Consider the following 26,990-nt stretch of genomic DNA (forward strand, 5'->3'; position numbering starts at 1 on the left):
GGAGCCTATCAGACATGTAGGAAGTACAGCATAAAAAACTACCGCCTGATTGTCATTTGCTTCCATGCAAGCCTTGGAGAGCCTGACTCCACCGCCCGGCTCTCCCATAATTGTCTGCATCTCCTGAAACGCAGCAGGGCCTGCTCCAGGCTGAGACTGGGGCTGAAGCTTGGAAGCAGAGCAGAGAAACACATAGGAGGTCTGGGTTGCAGCTGCACACACGACACACTAACTTTATTCACATTGATACAAAAGTAGATTTTTCCAGAAATGTTCTCTTGTGCCAGGGGGAGCAAGTTGAGTGGCACGTGGCAGAAGGGTGAGGGGAGGGGGCGGGAGGGGGCAGGAGGGGCAAGGGCCACAGTGTGGGTCATGGAGGCAGGACAGCGGGCAGCAGGGGCTAGGGGAGCAGGACGATCTGGGCATGGTGGCCCCTCTGCCCCATTCTAGCCACACTGGAGGGCAGAGGGCGTCCACACAGATATATTGGGAGCATCTAGAGTGGCGGGAAATGGGGGTCAGGGAACTTGGACAGGAGGAGATTGTGGGTAGAATTTGGTGCCCATGACTTTCCTTCTGATCGGCTGCCAGCTCCCCCAGGGGACACCGGGGGTTCCTGTATGCCCCATCTTGCTTCCCCTTCCTTACACGCTCCTCTTGGAAGGGCTGGACATGCCCAGGAGGGGCCGAGTTGGCGGGTGTGGCAGTGAGAGCGAGTGCACAGATAGATGCTCACGCAGGCAAGGAGGGGGTGGAGGCTGGGCTGCCCACCGAGGGGCCCCATGGGTCTCACTGGGGCAAGGCCTTGAGGATGGCATTTACCTCCTCCGCCACAGCTGTCAGGGCAAACTCAAACTGGTCCTGGGGCAGGGTAGAGGGAGAAAGGTCATGGGGAGGCCCGGCCTCTGCTCCTGCCCTGGGATGGGTTGGGGGGGCTTTGGGGTGGTCACCTGGGAGAGAAGGAGGGAGCCCTTCTGGGGGAGATTTGGAGGCAGGCAGGCAGGAGAGGCAGGCCCCTGCCACTTTCCCTGGGAAAAGGTCATGGCTAGGGTGGGTATAGAGAGAAACAGTCACCTTAGAGCGAACAAGGCCAGGCCGCTGGTCACGGACATGCTCCAGGGTGGCAGCGATGTCTATCTCCTTCACTCCTGGTGGGGAGGGGTGTGGGGATAGAGATGCTCAGAGGGTGTCCAGAGGAGGGTAGGACCCAGAAAGCCTAGGGCCTCTTGGGATGGGAGGCTCAGAGGACTGGATAAAGCCTGGGGGTGTGGTGACCTGCCCTCCACGAACTCCTGTGACCCCAGGGGCTGGGGAGACTCTAATCTGGGGCTGGGGTGGGGACGTGGTGGGGAGGGGCCTCACCTTTTGCCATGCGGTTCAGTACCATGTCGATGAGGATGTAAGTGCCCGTCCTGCCTGCACCATCACTGCAGGAGGAGAGGGTGACAGGCTGAGCTGGGGACCCAGCAAGAAGGGGGAGGGGAGGGGACATGGAGGCTTGGGGTGGAGACGCTGGTGGAGTCGTTAGGGTTAGCTGCGGGGTTGGAGGGCATGAGTGAGCCAAGGATGAGGGATGGGGTCATAGCTCCTGGGTCCTGGGAACTGGGCCTTGAGTGGGGAGCCTGGGACTCATGGGGTGTCTCTTGGGCAGAGAGCCAACTGAAAAGGAGAGCCCTGCCTGGCTCCACCCTGAGGTGGAGGCAGTGAGAAGGAATGGGAATAGCCATTTCCAGCCACTGGCCAGGCTTTCCTTCAGCCAACGTCTTATGTAAATGGCAAGACGGTAAATATTTTCAACTTTGTGGGCCACATATAGCCTCTGTCGTGTGTTCTTTTTTTTTTCCTTCAACTATTTAAAAATGGGAACATCATTCTTAGCTCATGGGCCACTAAGAAAATACACGGTATGCTGAATTTGGCCCATGGAGAGCAGGGCTGGAGAGGGGGTGGGAACTGCGAAGCTGCCCCCTTCAGGGCCCTCTGGCTTGGGCCTGGCCCGCCCCCACCCCCCACCCCCCTCCAATCCCATACGCACCTGCAGTGCACAATGATGGGGCAGGAGCGGCCCCGGTAGCACTTGTTCACCTTCCTGCAACAAGAAATGGGCATGAGGCCAGGGGCACCAGCAGAGGGGAAGGGGAGCTGAGACACACACCTGTGGGCCTGTCTTCCTTTTCTCTCCACCTGCCCAGGGCCGAGGAGGGAAGAGGGCTGGACAGAGGAGTCGTGGCTGGAGGCCAAGAACCAGAGATGGTGTGGGGGGCACTGGGCTTGCCTTGTCACTATGGGCCTAGGCTATGCACCTGGAACAACAGATAAATCAGTTGGTCTGATTTATCAGATAAAACCTGATAAATCAGATCAACTAATAAAAACCTTTCAAGCCTCAGTTTTCTTACCTGTAAAACAGGGATGATAGTAATAGTAACCTCCTTCTTAGCGTTCTTATTACATGGATTATGAGATAATCCATATAAAGGACTAAGTGATAAATCTGGCACACAGCAGGTGCTCATTAAATGATGGCACTATTAAAGATAATATGTCATAATATTAACAGTCTCCCCTGCCTGAAGTTCAGGGAGGATAGGTGTTCTGGTGAATTCAAGGCTGTCAGAGCACCCTATTGCTCTGCCCCGGGTGTTCCCCTCCCCACCCGGGCTCCTGTGGTCCTCACCAGCAGTGAGGTCTGGTTGCAGCCCTGGGCGCAGAGTTCCTCTGGTGAGGGGATGACAACCCCTCAGCTCTGAATATGCTGCCGCCCACTGTCTCCCTGGGTAAGTCTTACCCCAGCACAGGTGCTCTGTGATTGGGTCATAGTCAGACTGTGGGTCCACCTGGACCTCAGACTCTGCTTCTTGGACCACAGCTCAGCAAGGAGCGGGTGGGTTCTCCCTCTCTCGTGGCCCAGTCTAACCTGCCCTTGTTCCTTATCACATTCCTGATTTGAGAGTCACTTGCAGACTCCTGATACTCCCAAAGGACAAGGGAGAGGGAGAACCTTTTGAAGGGTTATTAGAGCATTTCAGAGGAGCTTAGAACTTAGTGGTTCCCCAGTCTGATACCCCCAGACTTACTGGGGCCAAGTGACTTTGAATGGTTTTCTAGGAGTCCACATGATTCCTTAGCGTATCGGCTGGTAGATCAGGGCTGGGGTTGAACAGAAGTTGTCACGGTGGCTCCCAATCAGTTAATAATAATGACAACAAATAGTACTTAGAATTAACAGAGCCTTTGCTATGTGCTGGGGCTTCCTTGGTAGCTCAGCTGGTAAAGAATCCACCTGCAATGCAGGAGACCCCAGTTCAATGCCTGGGTCAGGAAGATCCACTGGAGAAGGGATAGGCTACCTACTCCAGTATTTTTGAGCTTCCCTGCTGGCTCAGTTAGTAAAGAATCCACCTGCAATGCAGGAGACCTGGATTCTATCCCTGAGTTGGGAAGATCCCTTGGAGAAGGGAAAGGCTACCCATTCCAGTATTCTGGCCTGGAGAATCCCATGGACTATATAGTCAAGGGGGTCACAAAGAGTTGGACACGACTGAGCGACTTTCACTTTTACTTTTGCTATGTACCTGGCACTTAAAGTAGATTTTATAGATTTCATGCTATTGACTTTTTTAACAATCCCTTAAGGTATGGGTCATCAATCTCATTTCACAGGTAAGGAAACAGATGGAGGTCAAGGAACTTGATCAGAGTCATTTTCTAAGACTTCAAAATTTATTTTGCCTTCCCTCTGATGGACCTTCACCAAAACAGTATTTATTAAGCAGCAATTAATTTGTTCTGTGTGTCTAAGCCAATTGAGTTTACATAATTCCAGCCTGAAGCAAAGAAACATAACCTTTTCGCTTACCTGTGCAGTCTTAAAATAGGTCCATGCACTCATTTTATAAAGATTTTTAAATATGGAAAACAAAAAATACCCCTGATACCCCTGATGGCACCTTCAAGAAGCCTGTACCTCAGGTTGCATGGACCCCAGTTAGAAACCATTGTCCTGAGGGTCAGAAACTACCCCCAGGTTCCCACCCCAGTTCTGTTCCTCTGCTTTCTGCCCAGCACCTAGAGACCTCAGACTGGCCTGGCAAGGGGCAGAGAAGCAGAAGGAAGCTGCAGTGTGGGTGAGGTCCCTGCCATGGCAGCAGGCTTCTCAGCCACCAATCTGTGGAGGGAAGGCAGGGGACTCTGGAGGCCTGGACATGGTTTTAGCATCTGAAGAGGGCAAGTCCCCCTGTTGGTTTCCTGTCCCAGCCCCCACCTGGTTCCATGAGTCCCCAAGAGTCCAGAGATTCCCCCCCCACTCCCTTTGATAGCATTTGTCCCTTCCCTGAATCTCCCCAGCCCCAGCTCTCCCAGCGCCCTTCAGGGTGGTCCCTGGGCCACACGTCCTCATGTCCCATCCATGCAGCGGCCACACCTGCCAGTGATCACTTTTGTGACTATGCAACTGGAGTGAGAATACTAGCTGCAGATCACAAAAATGACGCTGGCAGCCGTGAGAGAGAGAGAAGAGGGAGGAGACAGAGAGGGGAGACAGACAGCAACGGAGAGACAGAGACATGTAGAGAAAGAGAGAGGAGCGGGGAGAGAGAGACAAAGAGAGGCAGAGTAAATAGGCAGAGATGGGAGGGAGGTGGAGGAAACAGCTGAGAGATGGAACAGGGAGGGGTGCAGAGGGGGGAAATGTCGATGGAGTTGGGGAGTGAGACAGTGAGAATGATGGGGAGAGAGCTGAGGGGGAGAGGGAGGGTGGAGGAGAGAAAAGTGGGAAGGAAGGGAGGGAAAGAGGGAAAGAAATAAAAATAGAGGCAAAGAGACACAGAGGGTAAAGAAGGGGGAAGGCACGGGTTAGTGAGAGAAAGCAAGGGGACAGCAGACATAGAGACTGGGCACCAGGAAAAACAGGACAGAAGGAAATAGATGGCAAGGACCAAGGAGGAGGAGAGGAGAGAGGGAGGCGGCTACACACAAGATGAGCCTTTCAGGGTACAGGGGGGCGGAGGGAGAGGAAGGTTATGGAGGAAGAGTGGGAGATAGAAAAAGAGGCCAAGAGAGAGGGAAGAGGCAGCCAGCCAGCAGAGAGAGCGAGCAGTCAGGAGCTGGACCACAGCAGTGGACGGATGGGCACAGCGAGACAGGGCGTCAGTCCTGGTTTGGGGGGTGGTGTCCAGAAGGGGATGCCAGGAGGTCAGAGTCAGTCCTGGTTTGGGGGTGTCTAGAAGGGGGCACCAGCGGACCAGAAGCTGAGGCTCCAGGTCGGGCGAGAGGGCCTGCCTCTCCTGACCGGGGGCCCCAGGAGGAGCTGATGGGCTGCGGGGAGGCTCTAGAGCCCGGCTCCCGGCCCCCTTGCTCCTGGGCTGCTCTCTCCCGGGCTTCTGGGAGCCTTCCTCGGGCCGCCCCACCGCCCAGGGGTGCCCGCTTACCTGCGGAAGTCCAGGAGGGGCCGGGTGGAGGCCGGGGTGCCCTCTGCCGGCCAGCTGAGGAAGTGGAACTGCGTGAGCGTGCGTGTCTCCTGGGTCTGCACGTTCTTCAGGTAGAAGCTCCGCACTAGGAAGTCCTCGCACCAGATGTGCTCCGACACCAGGTTCACCTGCGAGGGTGGGGGCGCAGGCCTGAGCGCGGCAGGGCCTCTCCAAATCCTCCCGGCCTCCCAGGCCAGTCAAGAAGCTCACTCAACTGTCCCCAGGAACCCTAGCCATCTGTGTCACTTATGGACTGCTCAGGACAACTGGCGGGTTCTCCATCTAGACACAGCGGGAGCCTAGCTCCCCGACTAGGGATCGAACCCGTGCCCCCTGCAGTGGCAGCTCGGATTCTTAACCATTGGGCCCTCCGGGAAGTCCTGTGTGTTTCCTGGAATCAGTTTCTCCTTCCTCTTTTGCGCAAAGACTAGCACAGTGTCTGTGCTACACACACACCATAAACTTTGATAAAATTCTGTATTTTCATTTGATTTTTTTCCTTTAACCCCAAGCAGGATCAATTTTTAAAGCTTAAAAAGAAAAAGTATTGTATGCTCATTTAATGCTGAAAATTTGTTATCCAGAGCTCATTTAGAGATAAGAAGCTTCTGTTGTGCAAATAACAAGTGTTTTACGGGGGGAGGGGGTCACTTCCCATTGGTCAGGAATGTTTCTCCTTCCTCTACTTTGTCTCTACCCAGACCCCCCAGTGTTTTTCCATTTTTCATAAGCAACATGTGTGATTGGCAGCATTTTTTTCTTTGCTTTGGCCTCCAGGAAACTCAGATCTAAACTAGACTCAATAAAAGTAGGATTATGTCTTGGTCTTCGAGTATACTTATCTTTCCTGTCTCAAAACTGTACTCCTGGCTCTTAGCTTCTTACCTTAGTTTCAGTGGCTTTATAGTTTTGTATCTGTACCTTTCATCACAGGTCCCTACAAGTGCTTTTCAGCCCTAGACTGGACACACACATACACACATGTATATGCATATATGTATGTATGTGAATGCTTTCCTGGTGGCTCAGACAATAAAGAATCCACCTGCAACTCAGGAGACCTGGGTTCAATTCTTGGGTTGGGAAGATCCCCTGGAGAAGCACATGGCAACCCACTCCAGTATTCTTGCCTGGAGAATCCCCAGGACAGAGGAGCCTGGCAGGCTACAGTCCATGGGGTCTCAAAGAGTTGGACATGACTGAGTGAGTAAGAACACCACGGCACAGCATGTGTGAATATGTGTAACACATGGATGTTTATATACACATACAGTTGCACATGCATGAATTGTGCACCGCCCACTGTCCCCACCCCCATTGTCTCCTGGCCATGGGGTTTGCTGACCTCATATACGTGGTAGAGGGAGGAGCCCTCGTCCGGCCAGTAGCGATCACACTGCTTGACACCATCCTCCACCAGCGGGGTCAGCATGACGATGACAGTGCAGCCACTCTCCCACACCATCTAGGGACAGATGATGTCTAGCACCCAGGTAAGCTCCACTCTAACCTCTCTGGGACCTGGTTGGCCCTGGCTGCCCACAAGGGACCCCGGTCCCTGGAGACACCCTCCCTCCAAAAGCCCACCTGCCAGAAGTCTGCAATGGTATGCGACAGCGGGCCCTGTGTGGCTATGTAGGCTGGCATCCGAGGGTCGTGCTCAATCTGGGGGCCGGGAAAATACATCATGAACCAGAATAGGAAATGCCATTATGGAGAGGTCTGGTCAAAGGGAGCAGGCTAGGGTCTGGGGGACCCTCAGAACTCCCGTTTCCATGCCGGATATCAGGCCCACAATTCCAGGGCCTTGTGGAGCAGGAAATGGAGTCTATGGGGGCAGGATGAAAATGGGGAGGAGATAGGAGCCACTCACAATGGGGCTGGCATTGATGTAATCGCTCCGAGAAGGGCTGCTCTCCACCTTCAGCTTGATGCGAGCATGGTCATCTGCACAGACCCCACACCCCACCCCAGAAACCCCTCCGGTCACTGGGGTCCTGGCACCTCTGCCACTCAGCCTGAGCCAGGAGCCCAGCCCCTACCCCAAGCCCTCCGGACTCCCAGCAGACAGAAGGCTGGGCCAACAGGACTCACTCACAGGGAAGGAAGTCAGGGTGGCGGTTCTTTTTGATGTTGCCCTCGCCCTGGGCGGTGGCACAGGTGTTGGGCTCCGCTTGGTAGGCACACAGGGCCTGCCACTCCTTGGCCAGGCGGTCCCTGTTCCGAAGGTGGTCCTCCATGTAGGCCTGCAGGGACACCACAGCCTGGCGCCGGCCCCCACTGCCAGCCTTGCCCCTCCCACCACCTGGTCCCCTCCCCGCCTCTGGGCCCATGCCCCATCCTGACCAGAATCATGTGTCCCGTGGAGATGTCCATGTTGGCTTGGGCGGGCTCCTCACACCAGGACGGGGTGCTGCTGTGGGAGCTGGGGCTGGCCTGGGCGGCGTCGCTGAACTGTGAGGACACGCTGCTCACCCGAGAAGGCTCAGGTGGACCCTCCGCCCGGTTGAACAGGGACTTCGTAGCCATATGCTGGCGGCATAGATCCTGCAGAAGAAAGACAGGGCAGGATCCATGTTCTCCTGAAGCCTTTTCAACAGAGTTCTGGACTCAATTCAACAGAGTCCTTAGGATGGTCCTGGATTGCTCCTCTGGGGTGGGGTCTTCTGCCCTGGGTCTCATGCTTTCCAGGGCTGTTCTGCTTGGGTGTGGCCCATGACAACCTCAGATATTACAGAGCAGAATCCAGAACCCCCTGAATGGTGGTACTGGGGAACCACTGGGGAACAGGAACCACCTGTTCTCAATTCCCATCCATTCAAAATGCCTCCACGACACCCCTTCTGGGGCTTCTCCAGCCCGTGCCTGGGTACCCAACTCCCTGCCCTCATCTTACATGAGACCCAGACTCCTGAGCCCCTTCCATTCCCTTTCATCAACAAGCTTCTGGGGCTGCACACCTGGTACTCAAAGGTAGTGTCACCATGGGCCCCCTCGGGTCCCAGGGCAGCCAGGCGCTCCTTGTCCCGCTGTCGTGCATGCTGCCGCACACACAGAGCCACTGCCAGGGCCACGAGCAGCCCAGCCACACCTGCCAGGGCCACCAGAGTAAGGAGCACGGACCGCATGGGAGAAGTGCTGTGGGCCGGTCGGGGAAGGATGGAGGCTGCCTCCTCCCTCTGTGGGAACAAGGTTAGAATCAAGGTGGGCAGTGGTGGTGGGGGAGACAGGAGCTGCTCCTCACCCTCGTCCCACACCCCACTCCCTGCTGGTGTATCTCCTGGGGAAAAGCTGAGAGGCAGGGACGTGGTGGTGCAGGCAGAGGGACTCACACAGACTCAAGATCCTGCTTTCTCAATCCCCATGGGACCAACTCAACCACACTGTACTGCCAGAGACTTAGTGGGTGACTCTCCCTAGGAGTTTTTACATTAAAAAATGGATGTGGAAAAAAAAAAAAAAATGGATGTAGAGAAGTATAGACACCCAGGAAGTCAAACAGTAGAACATGAGGCATCAGTGTTGGATGCATAATAGAAGCATGTTTTGAGTTCAAAGTCCTTTCTGTGTAATGTTTTCCCCTGGAATTTGAGACTTTGCTCTAGCATATCTATGGACAGCTGGGCCATCTCAGGTAGTTCTTCCAGGTGAGCTGGCTGCCTATAGAAGGCTGATCCTGCAGGGAGCTGGAGCCACTGGCACCATCTGCTGGTCGGAAAGAAAACTGCATGGAGGAGGGCAGCTTCAGCAAAGGTGGTGTATTTCAGCTCCTGTTCTGCCAAGACTGCCTTCATTTCTGGTGGGCAGCATCAGCCAGCGGGGACTTTGACTGATTCTTCAGTTATCTCATACCTGTCCCACTCCTGTCTGCAAGATCTGGAGCCCTGTCTGTGCTTCCAGTTCAGACTTCACCAGCCCTGCAGGGAGGACGGAGGTCAGACCCTCTCCAGCCCCCCATATGGTCTCCACCCCATGCCATGCAATGCCCCGTGGCAGGCCGGGCCCACATGGCTTGGGTCTGGGAATATTCCTGGGTCTGGGAATATTTCAAGGAGAGCATCAGCCACCGGTCTGGATCTATACAACTAGGGCTGGGGCCAAGAAGTATTTACCGGCTTGCTGGGTCACATCGGCCAAAGACAGGTTCTGTTCATTGTGCCGGATGCGGAAGGTAAGGGCTGGTCCCACGACACTGCCGAATAGGAGGTATATTACTGCCTCACCCATCACAGATCCCAGATTCAAAATGAGAGATCCGCTCTGGTCCTCTCTCCCTATTAGAGGATGGGGCTGAAACCCATGCCATACGGGGGTGTTTCAGGAGGGAAGATATTGGACAAGCCAGCAGCAGGGAGAAGCGTGGCTGTAACTTCAATGCAGCTGGAAACATCTGTGACCTGACCTCGGCCCCTTAACCTGGACTATGTCTTCCCCTCCTTCCCCGAGCCCCTCAGGCCCCACTCCCTTCAAGCTACCTGCCACCCCAGCCAGATAGAGCCCCACCTGATGTTGATGAAGCTGCCCGAGGACATGTGCACGTGCTCAGCCAGGATCTCCAGCAGCCTTACTCCTGCAGCCAGACTCAGGGGCCTGGAGTTGCAGAGCCGGTAGAGGAAGGAAAGTGGGGACCCTCTTGGCCACTTTCTTGAAACACCCTCCAAGGGTGCCAAGACATCCAGGGGGTGCAGAGCAGTCCCCCCTCCACCCCTATCTACTTCACATCTGCAATTCTGCTCTCTGCCTCCCAAGGCAGGCCAGCCCAACCCCCAAGGGACCAAGAGGCTGCCCCACGCGGGAGCCCTTACTTCTGGTCGGTGACAATGTAGCCGTATTCCTCTGCTGATGGTCGAGCGGAGGGCTGCCCCGCCACGGTGGGCTGGCTCTGGCCCAGCGGGCTTTTCTTCTCTACCAGGAGTGGTGTGGCGGGGGCACCGGCAGCTTTGGGGGACTCAGAGGATCCGGTGCTCAGCTCCTTCTGGGCTTTAGTGGAGGTGGAACCGCCCATGGGGGATCCAGGCAGGGAGGGCATCGGGGGCGGAGGCTCTGCTGGGTCTACGCCCTGAATCTGCTCCTCCATTGTCTGTTTAGAATAGAGGCTAGAGGTAAGGTCTCTAACAGTGAAGGGGTTAAGGAAAGGGGGTCTACAATCTGGACCCTGAGCTCCCATAGGGGTGCTTATGACTTGATTCTCTTTCTATCCCCAGACCCAGGTCAGCATTGGGTACCGAGAGGGCATCCAGGAAAGTGAGCCAAGTGGATGAATGAATGAATGAATGAATAAAGGGCTGAATGAGTGACTATTCATGATAAGTAATAATCGACAGGATGGGGCTGGAGTGGGGAGAAACTCCAGAGTGAGGAAAGCTGGAGTTAGGGGAGATGATGAACAGACAGGCAGTGCTTTTTTGACTTTTGTTTAGCCACAAAATCTTAGAAATCCAACGTGTGAAACAGACAGAGCGCCTCAAGCCGTAGGGCAATCAGGAGTCTGCCTACTCCCTTCCCTCCCTTCACCTAAGGATCTCATTTCAAAACCGTGGTCTGACACGACTGTAGTGAAAAAAAGCACTGAATCAAGAATTCTCACTTCTGGTCCCAGCTCTGCCTTCAGCCTGAGGTGAGACTTTAAACAATGACTTGCAGCCTCTGGGCCTCTGTTGAAGGGTCAGAGAATACAGATTCTGCGTCCTGAGCCTGAGATTTAGATTTCAGCTAAGGGTTTTTGCTGCCTTAGGGGTCTGGGAGGTGTTGCAAACTCACTTTCTTGATGTCAGCTCCAACGTTTACAACCCCTCCTGTAGGGACAGGAAAAACAAGATTCTGGGCAAAGGGCCAAGGCCAAGGTCCACACAACGCAGGCAGGAGAAAGGGCTGGTAGCTCTGAGTCTGAGACATCTGCTATGGGCTCACCCCGCAGTCAGTAACCAAGGCTGTTGTTGAGTTCATCCTGACATGCCTCTGTGTGTGTTAATCCCTCAGTCGTGTCTGACTCTTTGTGACTGCAGGGACTGTAGCCTACCAGGCTCCTCTGTCCATGCGATTCTCCAAGCAAGAATACTGGGGGATTTCCATGCCCTTCTCCAGGATATCTTCCTGACCCAGGGATGAACCCACTTCTTTTGTTTCTCCCGCATTGGCAGGTGGATTCTTTACCACTGTACCGCCTGGGAAGCCCCTTGCTTCTGGGCTTCTGCACCATGGGCTCAGTTACTTCAGTGGTATTCGCCTCTTTGTGACCCCATGAACTGTATCCCGCCAGGCTCCTCTATCCACGGGATTCTGGAGCAGGATGCCATGCCCTCCTCTAGGAGATCTTCCAAACCAGAGATCAAACCCATGTCTCTTATGTCTCCTGCATTGGTAGCAGGTTCTTTACCACTGGCGCCACCTGGGAAGTCCCTTCTGCTTCATGCATGCACGCTCAGTCACTTCAGTCGTATCTGATTCTTTACGACCCCACGGACAGTAGCCCACCAGGCTCCTCCACCCGTGGGATTTTCCAGGCAAGAATACTGGAGTGGGATTGCCATTTCCTTCTCCAGGGGATCTTCCCGGGTCTCCCACATTGCAGGCAGACTCTTTACCTTCTGAGCAGCCACTGCTTGATCAACTCCTCCCTATTTTTGGCCACATCCCTCAAAGCTATTCTTTGCGCAGTCCTCTCTTACCTGTCAATTAGTGGCTTCTTGGCAATGACCTTAGGTCCTCAGCATCTTCTGCCTAGCCTTTCCAGTGCCTCCAGATCCCCAGCTCACACCTTCATTGGCTTCTTTTCCCATTACTTCCATCTCCCAGTCCTTTCCTGCTCTAACTCTTCAGCTCACCACCTCACCCCTGCTTCCTGACTGTGGCTGTCAATGACTCTGTGTCTCAAACCAACTCCCTCCCCTGAGCTTGGCCCTTCCCCTCTAGACTGTTTCTTGTGGCCTTGAGAAGTGGGGCAAGAGGCCTCTGTGGGGCTGGCAGTCTCTCTGCCCCGACACTCACCCAGATTTTGTCCGGCACCCTTGGGCAGCAGCTGCAGCAGGGTCGAGAGGGTAGAGAGCTGCTCCGGGGTCAGCTGACGCAGCTCCACGCCATAGCCCGCCAGCACAGTGGCCACTCTCTGCAGAGTCGCATCTGCTGGGAACCAAACATGGGGCTCAGGACTAGTGCAGGGATGAACTTACGGGATGAGTTTGCAGGTGGGAGGGGACCCCCACATTTAGGAACTTCTCAAACACCAGGACACTGATGCCCTCCCCTTCCCGTCCATGTCCACACTTTGGGGGAAAGCCCTTCGGATGCCAAGACCAAACTTCAGGCCCAGTAGGGACTCCTCAGTTCCCTAGCTGGAGAAGACATGTCAGCTCTACCCGCTACTGTATCCCATTGCCTACTTATGCCTGGCAGAGAGCAGGCAGTCAGTGGGCATTAGTTGAGTGTACAGATGACTTTAAGGACAAATTAACAAGTGCGTGCACAGTCAGGACAGACCCCCTCATCTCTGCCCCCCCAGAAAGCAGCCCCATAGGCATGGAGTGGATGCTGAGGCCATGGTTACCTGGCTGCTCTGCTGGGGTGGGAGGCTTCTCCTCATGACCCTCTAGTCCTTCCTCCTCATAGCCCTCCGAGGAGTCCCCTGCCCGGCTGCTGCCCCCTGGCTCTGGCAGCCTTGGTGCCCTGACCCTGCTGGGCACTTGTGACTCCTGGGCCAGGTAGAACAGCTCTGACTCCTGGAAAAGCTGAGCAGGTGGAGGCCCTGGAGGGTCCCCATAGGAGTGGCCAGGGTGAGCCCCAAACATGCTCTTGGAAGCAGTTCGGCTGAGGAAGGCAGGGGCTTCAGCCTTGGGCAGGGGGTCAACACTGACCATGCCTGGGGCGCTCTCTGAGCCCCGGGAGCCATCGCGGGAGCCAAACTGTGGGAAACCAGAGATTGGGGTAAGAGCAGATGTCAGCACGGGGATTGGGGCTGGGAGGGGGCCAGTGTCTAGAGCTCACCTGATGGAACAGGTAGGGCTGCAGCAGGGCAGGTTCATAACTCAGGGCAGGATGCGGGGGCTGTGGGGGCAGCAGCAGATGCTCCAAGAGAGGGGGCAGCAGCTCAGCCTGCAAAGGGGACAGGGGGAAGCCCGCCCCAGCTCCTCCCCCACCTACTGAAGGTCGAGGAAGCCGATGCTGCGGAGCTGGGGCGGAGCCAGTGGGGATGCCCTGTAAAAGCAGCTCCCCAGCGGGACCAGGTCTCCTGGGCACCAAGCCAGATCTGAGGAGGAAAGCAAAGTGTGTTTGGGGGTGTGTGTGTGCGCGCGCGTGTGTGTGTGCATGTGTGTGTGAGCACATGTGTGTGCGAGCACATGTGTGTGCGGGCATGTGTTGGTTGTATGGGGCAACAGTGTACAGAATTTATGAGGCAGAGATGCTGGGGGCCAGGCAGGCTTAGCCTAAAGTAAACCTGATCTCTCAAGAGATGAGGTAGCCTCAGGAGAGGAGAGAGTAGCATGGAGAAGGGCCAGAGGTCTACGCCTGGGTAGAGGTCATCACCTCCCTGGTAAGGGTGCCTGGGTCCCTGAAACACAGCAGCAGAGCTGATGAAGCATGAGGCTAAGGACAGAAAAGGGGAGAGCGGGGAGCAGGGGAAGGGAGCTGGGAACTGCTGTAGATGAACTGTGGCTGCAACTTGCCCCGTTGCCCCTGTGTGCATGTCCCCAAGTCCACATCCAGACATTCAATGCCATGTCCCGCCCTACCCCGCTCTGCCTTCTTCAGCTGGTATCATCCTCTGAGCCCCAAGCCCTCATTTACTTTCCTTTGCTTTACAGGGCCTGAATGATGCCTTCAGAGCCCCTAACCACAATAGGAGGATGGTGCCTCCTACCAGGCAGTAATAAAATTGAACATTAATCAGCCTCAATCTGACAAAATTCTAATCTGTTCCATGATGACTGCTTTGATGCTTCTTTTAAAATACCAAATGTCCAAATGTTTCAAAGCAGTCTTTAACATTGTGAATCAACTATGCTATGATAACAATTTTAAGAAAAGACTTTATCCGGAAAAAAAAAAAAAATCCCCCAGTTTTGAATGCTCTTGTTTTGCTAGATCCCCAGCGGTGAGCTCAGCTCATGTTGGGCATGTGGGCATATCAAAAATGACCACTCCAGAGCCTCTTTCCCCCATGCCCCAGCCTGCTGGTCTCTGTACATACTTTCCTCTCTCCATCAGGAGGACCACAGATGCACAAGCCTTGCAATGCTAGAGCTGATGACAAATGATTCCTACCTGTCCCTTGGATGAGGCTCTGGGGGGCGAAGCCTGGGGATACGCTCCATCTCCTGGGAGATCACATACTGGGTGAGGTCATCATGCCAGGACAGTCCTTCCAGGGAGAGAAAAGAGTGAGATGGAGATTGTCCCTCAGGCTTGGGACAGTCTGAGGGCTCAGTAACAGGGGCCAGTGCAGATCAAAACTGTACCCTCTACCTTGCAGTGTACTGAACTGGGCAGAGTCCAGGAGCAGTGGAGGGGGTCCAGAGACCTGGTGGGTGATCTGAGTTGTCCCTTCTGCCCCCCAACCCCATCCCCAGGTGCAGATCTGGAAGTGAGACTGCCTCCAGTGAGACTGGGTTTCAATCCTCTGCCACTTACTAACTGTATGTCCTTAGCTGAACCTCTGTGAGCCTTAGTGCGCTCATCTGGAAAATAGGGGTTTATACCTCCTAAAATTTTTGTGATATTAAAACACAATATAAACAGTTAGAATAGTACCTGACACATCATGAGTCTTATCATCATCATCAATATTATTATTCATCTTATTTTTATTGATCCTGAACCTTAGTTTTCTTTATTTGTGGTGGTGGTGGTGGTTTAAGTGGGAATAACATATACTTTACGGATCTGTAGTAAAGATTAAATGCAATCAGGGACTTGAAAATGCTTGGAAACCTTCAAAGCATTATATACCTGTTTTAAGCCTTCATCAACATCATCTTATCCTGAAGGCAGATCTCCTGTTTGACCATTTCCCTCCATGAACTCTGCTTGCAGGAAAAGTCAGTCATCTATTCTAAAAGAATAACCTCCCCCTCTCCAGTCCCACCTACTCCCATTCCTTTTTGCTTGCTTCTGGATTAATACTCATACTGCTTTTAACTCATAACATGGGATCTATACCTGCTTTTTTGCCTATTAACATTAAATGAACTATCTGTGTTTCTATAAAAGGCCAATCCTCCATTTGGGCACTAGATTTCATCCCCTGCTACCTACTCAAGAACATCTTCCCCACAATTCTCCCCTTTTTCTTGTATCATCATTTTCTCCTGTTGTTTACTGAGTTATTCCCATTCACACACAAACACAATGCAATTTTCCCCATGTTATAATAAAAATACTGCTTGAATCCCACATTCCCCTCCAACTGTCACCCCATTTATTTGTAGCAAGACTCTTTGAAAGTGTTAGCTCTGCTGTCTGTATCCACTTCCTTTCCTCCCATTCCCTCTCACTCTATTCAGGATTTCCCCGCCCCCCAACTAGTCTACTAAAACTATCATCAATATCACCAGTGGCTTCTGCATATCTAAATCTAGGGTCAGTTCTCAGATCTCATCTTACTCAAGCTACCACCATCATTTGACACTGTTGATCACTCCTTCCCGCTTGATACACTCTCACTTAGCTTCTAGGATACCAAACACTCCTGTTTCTCCTTCTACCCCATTAGCTCTCCCTTCTTAGCCTCCCTTGTTAATTCCACCCCTTCTCCTGGTCCTCTTAATAGAATTCTTTAGGGTTTTTCTTCATATTGACTCAATCCCTTGACTATTTCATCCATCTCATGGGTTTAATTACCATCTATACACCAAGAATTCCAAATTTATATTTCTACTTCAGACTTCTCTCTTTCAAAACCCAATTTTATACACTTAACTTTCCATTCTAATTGAGTGGACATCTTGAACTCAGTATAATCAAAACTGAGCCCCCATTCCCCAAGCTTATACTTCTGCATAGTTAATTCTTTAGTGTTTAGTGTTTAGTGTTTCTGTTTGTACCATTGATTCCCTACATTCTATTCTCAACACAGCAGCAAGAGTGATCCTTTTAAAGTAGAAGTGATATCAAGCACCCCATGCTCAAACCTTGTGATGGTTTCCTCTTTTACTCAGAGTATAGTCAGAGTCCACACATTCTCCTATAAAATCTTAGAACATCATTACCTACCTGACTGCGTCTTCTGCTCTGCCTCTCCATCACTCCTCTACAGCCTTCTGTAGAGGTGCTTTCCATGGTGCTCCTCAAACTCATGCTTAGGGCTTTTGTTCCAGATCCTTGGCCAACCAAAATACTCTTTCCTAAGATAACCTTCTGGAAAACATCCCCACCTCCTTGATGTATTTATTCAAATTTCCTAGCCTCACTAAGATCTATCTTGACCACTCATTTTAATAGTATGGCTTCCTACCTCACCATTTCTGATCCCTTTATCCTGCTGTAATTGTTTTTTTCCATGCCACTTATCCCCTTCTAACATATGAATATTTTCTAATTTATATAATGTAGCACCTCCCTTCATCTCCTGAATATAAACCCCAGAAGGCAGAGATCTTCATTTCACCCCTTGATAGATCTTAAGCACCTTAAACTATGTTTGCCACATAAAAGTAACCAATAAATGAATGAATTTGTTTGAATGAATGAATTGAATGAGTGGGGTGTTCTCCTGGCTGAGGACCCCAGGATTCACAGCTCTGGAATACTCAGTCAGTTCCAGAGAGTGGACTGATCTCAAAGAGATGAATGCTGGCCTCTTCCAGTGGCTTCTTCCAGAAGCCTCCTCTGGATTCCTCCAGAGAGTCTAAGTGTGAACAGCATATCTCTAGGGTTCTACTCCCACTCCTGTCTCCAGTAAGGTCTGGGAAGTTGAGGCTCCACAGTGGGTGTGATAGGAATGTTCCATGAGAGAAAACCTAGAGTCAGACGGTCCCTCCCTTCCCCATTTCATCTAACCAAGTTACAGCCTCTCTCCTCCAGCGCCTCTAGACCTCACCTTGGGACATGAGCTGCCGGAGCACACCTTGTAAGCGTTGAAGAACTGGGGATGTGACTTGCAAAAGGGGCCGGGCTTGCCCCACTCCCACCTGGCACTGTCCAAACAAGCCATCTAAGAGCACAAAAGTGGTGTTAGCAGGGGGCTTGGACAAGAGGCCTTCCAAAGTCCAGGCTGCAAATAGAGAGCTCTGTCTCTATCTCCTCTCTTGGCTTCAGAGGGCTTTGCTCCTCCAGGTCATCCCCCCTTCTCTCCAAGTGCAATTCCCCTTCTGACTTCCAGGCACGCCCCCCCGCCCCCACCCACACACACACTACTTTCTCATTGTGTACCCTGCCCACCCCCACCGACTTGTAAGTCCTATGTTTGGTTTCACTCACCCTGAATACAGACTTCAAGATGAGAGCAGAGTCTGCGGTCAAACAGACAGCCTGTAGAGAACAGGTGAGCAGAGAGGCTCAGATACCCCCAGGCATACAGTGGTCAGATGGATGAAGAGGTTAGGGAAGGGGGAAGCAGATGGGATCCAGTCTTTCATTCTAAGGAAGGCTTTAAGCTGGGAGGAGAGGAGGGAAGAGGCCTCCTCTTCTTAAGAGGGGGATCTGGGTTTGGATTTCAAAGATCTGCAAGTTTCGATTCTTTCCCTAAAAGCCTCAGTTTGTTTAACTAAGTAATGGGGAGAAGAAGCCCTTCAGGTGCATGGGGATGGTGATGGTGGAGAATGATAAACTTCTACTCTGATAGAATTACTGCGGGGTAGTTTATGTTCAAATTCAGAGGGAAAAGGGACTTTCCTTCCCATATCTCCAAAAGTATCTTATGATGACCTGGGACTCAGAAGAGATGGGAACCCTAGCACACTTCCGCTTCGCATGGGAAAGGGTGGGATGGCTCTAAGGCAGTGCTCCCCACACTGTCCCTCTAAGTCCGTGGCCCTAGAGCTGTTGGCGCTGTTCGCGGTGCTGAAGCTATGAGCCCGGCGCCTCTGAGGGTTTGCCTGGAAGCAGTTATAGGGGAGGGAAGGGCGACCGGGTGAGGAGCCTTCAAAAGACCTGACCTCTCCGCCATTCCAGCCTTCATCTTCCACCCTAACCAACCCGCAGCGCCACAGGAAGTACCTTGCCCTGGCCTTCAAGCCCGATGGGGGAGGAGGGCGTCAGATTGCGAGCTTGCGCCCCTTCCCCCACGCGCCCCTGGCCCCCACCCTCCCCCTGCCCATGAGTCAGCGCTGACTGTCTCCGTCCGCTCAGATGTGAGTCAGCACCAGGCCTGGCTGTGGGGAGGGGGCGGGAGACGACCCCTCCCTCTTCACCCTCCTTGGCCCCCTTCCCCAGCCGTCTGCTTCTCATCGGAGATCAGATTACAGCGATCGGCCTCTCCAGACTAGGAGAAAAACCCTGGCCCCTCCTTTGGCCTGATCCTCTACGGAAATCTGGGACCCCGGAGCTCGTGGGCCCGACTTCTACTGCCTGGAAATCAGGGTTCTCTCTTTCCTTCCCCTCCTCCACCCCTCAGCGCCGCCACTTTTTGGCGCCTCGGGGACACGTCCTTCTCTCGTATCCCGTCTCTAGGTCTCTCTGTCCACACGCACCCCCTTTTCTTCTCCCCAAACCCCGAACTTGCCCTGAGCCCTCTTCTCTTAGGTCCCGCCCCCGGGTTCCCAGCCCCACCTCCAGGCCTACGCCCCTTTCCTCGCAGACGCCCTCTCTTCTCTCTCCGCTCACCGGGCCTCCCCCTCCCCACTCCACACACACCTTCCAGCCGAGGTTCCGACCTTCGTGATACTTCCCATTCCCTCCCCTCCACACCCGCAACACACCCCACCGAGTTCTGCTCTCGGCACCCTCCCCCACCCCCCATTTCCTCCTGACCGTGGGCACTAATGGCGTTGCAGCCTCCCGGGCGGCTGCCCAGCAACAGCAGACAGAGTAGCACCCGGAGACCCCCCGATCCCCCGGGACCCCCAGGCCGCCCCGGGAGCCGCATCCTTTCCCGGCTCGGCTCTCCAGCCCGGCAGCCAGAGCCGCAGCGACGCCGGCCAGAGCCTGCCAGCGGGGCCGAGGCGGGGCCTGCCACTCCCCACCCACCGAGGCGGGGTCTACACGCCCCTCTCTCCGCAACTCTGCCAACCCCAGGCGGCTGGTGACGACATCCCCACCCCTGGCTCTGGCGTCGATTTGCGTCATTCGTGGCGTAAAAGCGCAGTCTTCGTGGGGCTCCTACTCACCCCAGCCCTCCTACGCCCAACAGTAGGTGCCTCTTTAGAATTCTCACTTGGCCTCAACTTGACATATTCTTCTCCCCAAGGGCCACCGCCTCTATCACCCAGTCTCAGGGTTGGCGAGAAGGGCTCCCGTTGGGTGGGGACCAGGAAGGATAAGTGAGTCCGGTAGTATAAACCTTAAGATGTGAAGCATAAAAGTGAATAGAATGTGTCCTCTTTTGCATCTCAATTAATGGTTCCTCTGTCACTAAGACCATGGCATCCGGTCCCATGACTTCATGGCAAATAGATGGGGAAAAAATGGAAACAGTGAGAGACTTTATTTTTGGGGGCTCCAAAATCACTGAAGATGGTGACTGCAGCCATGAAATTAAAAGACGCTTGCTCCTTGGAAGAAGAGCTATGACCAACCTAGACAGCATATTAAAAGGCAGGGACATTACTTGACCAACAAAGGTCCATCTAGTCAAAACTATGGTTTTTTCAGTAGTCATGTATGCATGTGAGAGTTGGACTATAAAACTGAGCACCAAAGAATTGATGCTTTTGAACTGTGGTGTTGGAGAAGACTCTTGAGAGTCCTTTGGACTGCAAGGAGATCCATCCAGTCAATCTTAAAGGAAATCAGTTGTGAATATTCATTGGAAGGACTGATGCTGAAGCTGAAACTCCAGTACTTTGGCCACCTGATGCAAAGAACTGACTCACTGGAAAAGACCCTGATGCTGGGAAAGATTGAAGGTGGGAGGAGAAGGGGATGACAGAGGATGAGATGGTTGGATGAAATCACCGATGTGATGGACATGAGTTTGAGTACGCTCCGGGAGTTGGTGATGGAGAGGGAAGCCTGGCGTGCTACAGTCCATGGGGTTGCAAAGAGTGGGACACGACTAAGCGACTGAACTGACTGACTGACTGTCATGCTTAAGAGCAGGAATGGTTACACATATGTGCTTGGACTCCAGTTTTAGAAATGCCACCTACTAGGGGTATAAGTTTGGGCAAGATGTTTAACCTCTCTACTGCCAAGTTTCCTGATCTGTGAAATGAAGGTGCCAGTAGTACCAGGTGGCTGTGAAGACTGAGAGAATTACACTCAGGTGGCTGACTTAGAACAGCCATTGTACTAAACACTGGATAGGTACTGGCTTTTTTGGTTAGCCTTGCCTCACCTTTCTTTCACCCCCTTCCATGGCTGGTCTATTAAAATCTTATGGTTTCCGCCTGAAAAATATATCTCCCATCATCTCACTTCTCTCCATGCTCATGGTCCTATCCAAGCCACTGTACTCTTTCATGACTATTGCTGCTGCTGCTGCTGCTAAGTCGCTTCAGTCGTGTCCAACTCTGTGCAACCCCATAGATGGCAGCCCACCAGGCTCCCCCGTCCCTGGGATTCTCCAGGCAAGAACACTGGAGTGGGTTGCCATTTCCTTCTCCAGTGCATGAAAAGTGAAAAGCGAAAGGGAAGTCTCTCAGTCGTGTCCGACTCTTCACAACCCCAAGGACTGCAGCCCACCAGGCTCCTCCGTCCATGGTATTTTCCAGGCAAGAGTACTGGCTATTGCAGTAATCATCTGACTAGAATTTTGCTTCCATTCTTGTCACCCGATAAGCTTGGGAGCGAGCTTTCTAAAGTTCAAAATTGATCACTTTACTCTCCTGCTTTTCAGTAACTTTTCCAAAATACAATAAATAAATAAATAAATAAAAAGATAAAAAAGATAATGGTGCATAGTAAATACTCATATACCCATCACCTAGACTTAACAGTTATTATTTTGCTATATTTACTTCTTTTTATACTTAAAAGTAAGCAATAGAAATTGTAAAGTGACAGTTGCTCAGTTGTGTTCTGACTCTTTGTGACCCCATGGACTGTAGCCTGCCAGCCTCTTCTGTCCATGGGATTCTCCAGGCAAGAATACTGGAGTTGGTTGCCATGCCTTTCTCCACGGGATCTTCCCAACCCAGGGACTGAACCCAGGTCTCCCACATTGCAGGCAGATTCTCTACCACCTGAGCCACCAGGGAAGCCAAACAATACTGGAATGGGTAGTCTATCCTTCTTCCAGGGGGTCTTCCCAACCCAGGAATCAAACTGGAGTCTCCTGCATTGCAGGTGAATTCTTTACCAGCTGAGCTACCAGGGAAGCCCAAGTTCCCTTCTAAATGTTTCAATATGCATCTCCAAGAAATAAGTATATTTTCCTATACCACCAAATTGCCATTATGACCTAACAAAATTTACAATAATTTCTGAATAGCATTTCATACTCAGTTCATATTCAAATGTCTCAAACTGTTTCCAAAAATGCCCTTTTTCTGCCATTTTGTTCAAAATAGCAGTCAATCAAAGACTACCATTGTATTTGGTTATATTTCTTAATTCTCTTTAAATTAGCATAAACAGTGCTTTCCTCACCACCCCCACCCCCCACTTTTGACAGTTTCTTGTGGAAGAGATCAAGTCAGGTTTTCTAACTCCTCACCTTCTGGATCTGTCTGACTGTTTCTCACGACATGTTTCTCTGTATTTCCCCTGTATGTATACTGTGTAGCCCCTGTATTTCCTGAAAAATAAGAGTTAAGTCTTGATTGGATCAGGTAAAAATATTTTAAAACAAAAAATTCACAGATGGTGCCATATGATTCCAATTGTGTTATTTCAGGAAGCACATAGTGTCTGGCTGTCTCACTATTAGTGATGCTAAAAATTGATCACTGATTTAAGCTAGAGACAGCCAGATCTCTACGGTAAAGTTACATTTTCCTCTTGTGACCAGTATGGATGCAATCCATCAAAAGATATTTTGACGCTGTGAGAATATCTAGTCCCCCACCAACTTTTCACCTAATGATTTTACCATTCATTGATGATCCTTGACTAAAATCATGATTTTCTAGCATTCTTTTCAGTTCAGTTCAGTTCAGTCACTCCGTCGTGTCCGACTCTTTGTGACCCCATGAATTGCAGCACGCCAGGCCTCCCTGTCCATCACCAACTCCCAGAGTTCACTCAAACTCACGTCCATCGAGTCGGTGATGCCATCCAGCCATCTCATCCTCTGTCGTCCCCTTCTCCTGCCCCCAATCCGTCCCAGCATCAGGGTCTTTTCCAATGAGTCAACTCTTTGCATGAGGTGGCCAAAGTACTGGGGTTTCAGCTTTAGCATCATTCCTTCCAAACAACACCCAAGACTGATCTCCTTCAGAATGGACTGGTTGGATCTCCTTGCAGTCCAAGGGACTCTCAAGAGTCTTCTCCAACACCACAGTTCAAAAGCATCAATTCTTCAGTTCTCAGCTTTCTTCACAGTCCAACCCTCACATCCATACATGACCGTTGGAAAAACCATAGCCTTGACTAGACGGACCTTTGTTGCAAAGTAATGTCTCTGCTTTTGAATATGCTATCTAGGTTGGTCATAACTTTCCTTCCAAAGAGTAAGCGTCTTTTAATTTCATGGCTGTAATCACCATCTGCAGTGATTTTGGAGCCCCCAAAATAAAGTCTGACACTGTTTCCACTGTTTCCCCATCTATTTCCCATGAACTGATGGGACCAGATCTTATTTCCTTTAGCTGATCTTATTTCATAAAGAAGAATTCAGAATTCAGAAGGTAGTTTCTTCTCTTTAACTATTCATTTGCAGAGTAATGAGTTGGTATAACAGTTACTGTCAAGGGTGGCAAATAAGTCTCTAAACATATTTGTTATCACTTTTCTTATTTGAGCATTACTATGGAAGTATAGATTTTTATATATTCAGTGTGTATCAGTCAATCACAGTAACATAAAAATTGTCCTGAAGTAGGTAAGTGAAAGCCTTTTTAAACTGGCTCTTGTTTCCTTTTGAAACATCCCATTAATCACTTAAAGCTCCATTCCTTGCTTTGTATTATAGAATAATATATTTGTAGACAATTTTTATATTACTGTTTAGAAACTTATTTGCCACCCGAGCTGACTCATTTGAAAAGACCTTGATGCTGGGAAAGATTGAGGGAAGGAGGAGAAGGGGACGACAGAGGATGAGATAGTTGGATGGCATCACCGACTGATGGACATGGGTTTGGGTGGACTCCGGGAGTTGGTGATGGACAGGGAGGCTTGGTGTGCTGCGGTTCAGGGTATCGCAGAGTTGGACATGACTGAGCGACTGAGATGAATTGAAGATGTGTTAATCTTTTTCATTCCTTGGCCTAGACATGGAAGCAGCCATTCCTCCAGAGATTTGGTAACTTTTAGTAAAAACTGATTTTAGGGACCACAATCTGGGTCCTAGGGGTCATAATGACTGCTGAGATGATTGATGTTGCTTCTAGGTCCTTTCAGTGCATAGATTTAGGATATAAAGATACACTCACACATATACACACACCTCACTCACTATTTCCAATTAAAATTTAGCTGTGATTTTTACCGACCTCTTAATTTTATACCTGTATCACTTTATTATACTGAAAAATTTGGTTTCTAACAACACCAGCACCATCATTTATATGTTTGATCCTACAATATGCACACAATAATTTGCAAATAATATAAATATTACTCTCCTAATAAAACAGTGAATATACCTAAGACTTTGAGTAGTTTATTTTGTCCTTATAACCCCTAGGGTTCAGTTCAGTTCAGTTCAGTTGCTCAGTTGTGTCTGACTCTTTGAGACCCCATGAATTGCAGCATGCCAGGCCTCCCTGTCCATCACCAACTCCCAGAGTTCACTCAAACTCTTTGCATGAGGTGGCCAAAGTACTGGGGTTTCAGCTTTAGCATCATTCCTTCCAAACAACACCCAGGACTGATCTCCTTCAGAATGGACTGGTTGGATCTCCTTGCAGTCCAAAGGACTCTCAAGAGGCTTCTCCAACACCACAGTTCAAAAGCATCAATTCTTTGGTGCTCAGCTTTCTTCACAGTCCAACTTTCACATCCATACATGACCACTGGAAAAACCATAGCCTTGACTAGACGAACCTTTGTTGGCAAAGTAATGTCTCTGCTTTTGAATATGCTGTCTAGGTTGGTCATAACTTTCCTTCCAAGGAGTAAGTGTCTTTTAATTTCATGGCTGCAGTCACCATCTCCAGTGATTTTGGAGCTCCCAAAAGTAAAGTCTGACAATGTTTCCACTGTTTCCCCATCTATTTCCCATGCCATCAAAATACTATGTTCTAAAGTCATTTGAAATAATTCTTTTGTTTGTTTAGTCATTTTTTTTACCAATCTGATATATAATTTGGTTTGTTTGTTTTCAGTATTAGGATTTGCTTTTTATTTTTACACTTTTATTTTTTGAATATGTAAAATATTTGCATTGTTTAAAGATCAAACTCCCATAATAAAATATACTCAGGAAAGTCTTCTCTACACCATCCACAATTGCCCATGCTATCTTTATCACTTTACTCCATTTATTTCCTTTTTAAAAACTTTGTAAATTGTGAAACATAAAAAACAGAAAAATGCATAAAGCAAAAGGGAACAGCTCAATAAATCATTACAAAATGAACACCCATGTAATCCAGGTCAAGAAATTGAACATTTCCAACACCCTAGAAGTCTTATTGTGTACACCAGACATTTCCTGTGATGTGCTCAAAAAAAAAAAAAAAAAATTCTGTGGTTAAGCCAGCTATCTTTTTGTTGTTAGAATGAGAGTCTTTATCTTTCGAGTTTCCTGCAACCCAGACAGAAGTGGAGCTCTTTCCATTTGAAGGATGATTTTGCTAGTTATAGAATTCTAAGATGACTGTTATTTTCTTTCAACACACTTAAGATATCATTTCTCTGTCTTCTGGCTTTTATTGCTGCTGTCTTAGAGTCAATTATCAGACTAAATGTTGCTCTTTTGAAAGTAATCCTCTCCTCCACCAAATTCGCAGCTGCTTTAAAATTTTTTTCCTTTGCCTTTGCTTTCCTGCAGTTTCATCATATTTTTTGCTTTAGTTTTAGTTTTTTATTTTTTAATAGTTTGCTTGAGATTTGTTGCCAATCTTGTATCAGTGGGTTGATATCTTCTAACAGTTCTGGAAATTTTTCAACCATAATCTTTAAAAATATTGCTTATGTCCTATTCTCTCTCTTCTCTTTCTGGGATTTCAAGTAAATGAATAGTGGACCTCTTCACTGAATCCTCTTTGTTTCTTACCCTTTCTTTCTGCATTTTCCACCCTTTGCCTCTTTTATTTTTTGGAGGGAAGGACCAAGTTTCTTGTGACCTATCTTCTGGTACACCAGTTCTGTTTCAGCTGTCTCTAATCCATTATTAAATCTATTCAATTAATTTAAAATTTGGGTTCTCACATTTTTAAGTTTTAGAATTTTTATTTAATTCTCTTTCTTTTCAAAGAACCAATTTTGAGTTTTATTGATTTCTGCTTATTATTTTCTTGTTTTCAGTTTTTTGATTTCTGCTCTAATTTTTATGTGTTTTCTTCTGCTTGCTTTAAACTTCAATTGCTCTTCTTTCTCTGGTTTCTTAAAGTGTGAATTTAATTTATTGATTTTAGATCATTCTTATTTTCTAATGTGTGCATGCAATGCTATAAATTTCCTTCTAAGTACTGCTTTCACTTCATGTCACAAATTGTGATAAATTACATTTTCATTTATTTCAAAATATTTCAAAATTTTTCTTGAGATTTCTTCTTTGGCCCATGGATTGTCTAGAAAGGTGTTTTCCAGATATTTGGGGATTTTTAAGCTATCTTTTTGTTATTGATTTTTAGTTTAAGTCCATTGTGGTCGAAGAATGTATCTTATGATTTCTAGTCTTTTAAATTTGTTAAGGTCTGTTTTATGGTGATCTGTATTGATGGACAGTCCACATGAGCTTGAGAAGAATGCATATGCTGCTGCTGTTGGATGGTATATGTTAGAGTGAAAGTGATAGTCACTCAGCCATGTCCAACTCTTTTTGACCCCATGGACATGGAATTTGCCAGGCAAGAATACTGGAGTGGATTGCCATTTCCTTTGCCAAAATGTTAATTAGATCAAATCAAATAATTGTTCTGTTCAGGTCATTTATATCCTTACTCATCTTCTGCTTGCTTGATCTATCAATTTCTGACAGGGGAGTGTTGAGGTCTTCAGTTATAAAAGGTAATTTTTCTATTTCTCCTTTCAGTTTTATCAGTTTTTGCCTCATGTATTTTGACTTGTTTGATTCATTAAAAAAAAAAGCAACTTCCAATATTACTTTCTGTGATTTCTAGATCCTTGTCAAAAATTACAGTTTGGCATTTATATACTTAA

The 26,990-nt window shown here is 49.8% G+C and overlaps 1 protein-coding gene across 2 annotated transcripts; it reads right to left on the reverse strand.

Moving 5' to 3' along the window:
* Positions 1 to 789: 789 nt before the first annotated feature.
* PTPRN (protein tyrosine phosphatase receptor type N) lies at positions 790 to 19,485 on the reverse strand. Of its 2 annotated transcripts, XM_068967785.1 has the most exons (23): positions 19,371 to 19,485; positions 17,880 to 17,930; positions 17,500 to 17,613; positions 14,727 to 14,823; positions 13,449 to 13,710; positions 13,012 to 13,366; positions 12,456 to 12,587; positions 11,229 to 11,263; positions 10,274 to 10,548; positions 9,972 to 10,058; positions 9,581 to 9,660; positions 9,321 to 9,385; positions 8,429 to 8,647; positions 7,815 to 8,015; positions 7,567 to 7,714; positions 7,342 to 7,415; positions 7,056 to 7,133; positions 6,814 to 6,933; positions 5,430 to 5,596; positions 2,036 to 2,089; positions 1,363 to 1,427; positions 1,075 to 1,148; positions 790 to 861 (listed from the first exon to the last, which is right to left on the reverse strand). In XM_068967785.1, the coding sequence occupies exons 1-23, from the start codon at positions 19,483 to 19,485 to the stop codon at positions 790 to 792; spliced, it is 2,940 nt and encodes a 979-aa protein (XP_068823886.1). The 2 variants fall into 2 exon arrangements, with proteins under 2 accessions (XP_068823886.1, XP_068823887.1); XM_068967786.1 differs by lacking the exon at positions 9,972 to 10,058.
* Between the last annotated feature and the right edge of the window lie 7,505 nt (positions 19,486 to 26,990).

The sequence above is a fragment of the Capricornis sumatraensis genome, chromosome 3, assembly GCF_032405125.1.
Source record: "Capricornis sumatraensis isolate serow.1 chromosome 3, serow.2, whole genome shotgun sequence".
NCBI lineage: Eukaryota > Metazoa > Chordata > Mammalia > Artiodactyla > Bovidae > Capricornis > Capricornis sumatraensis.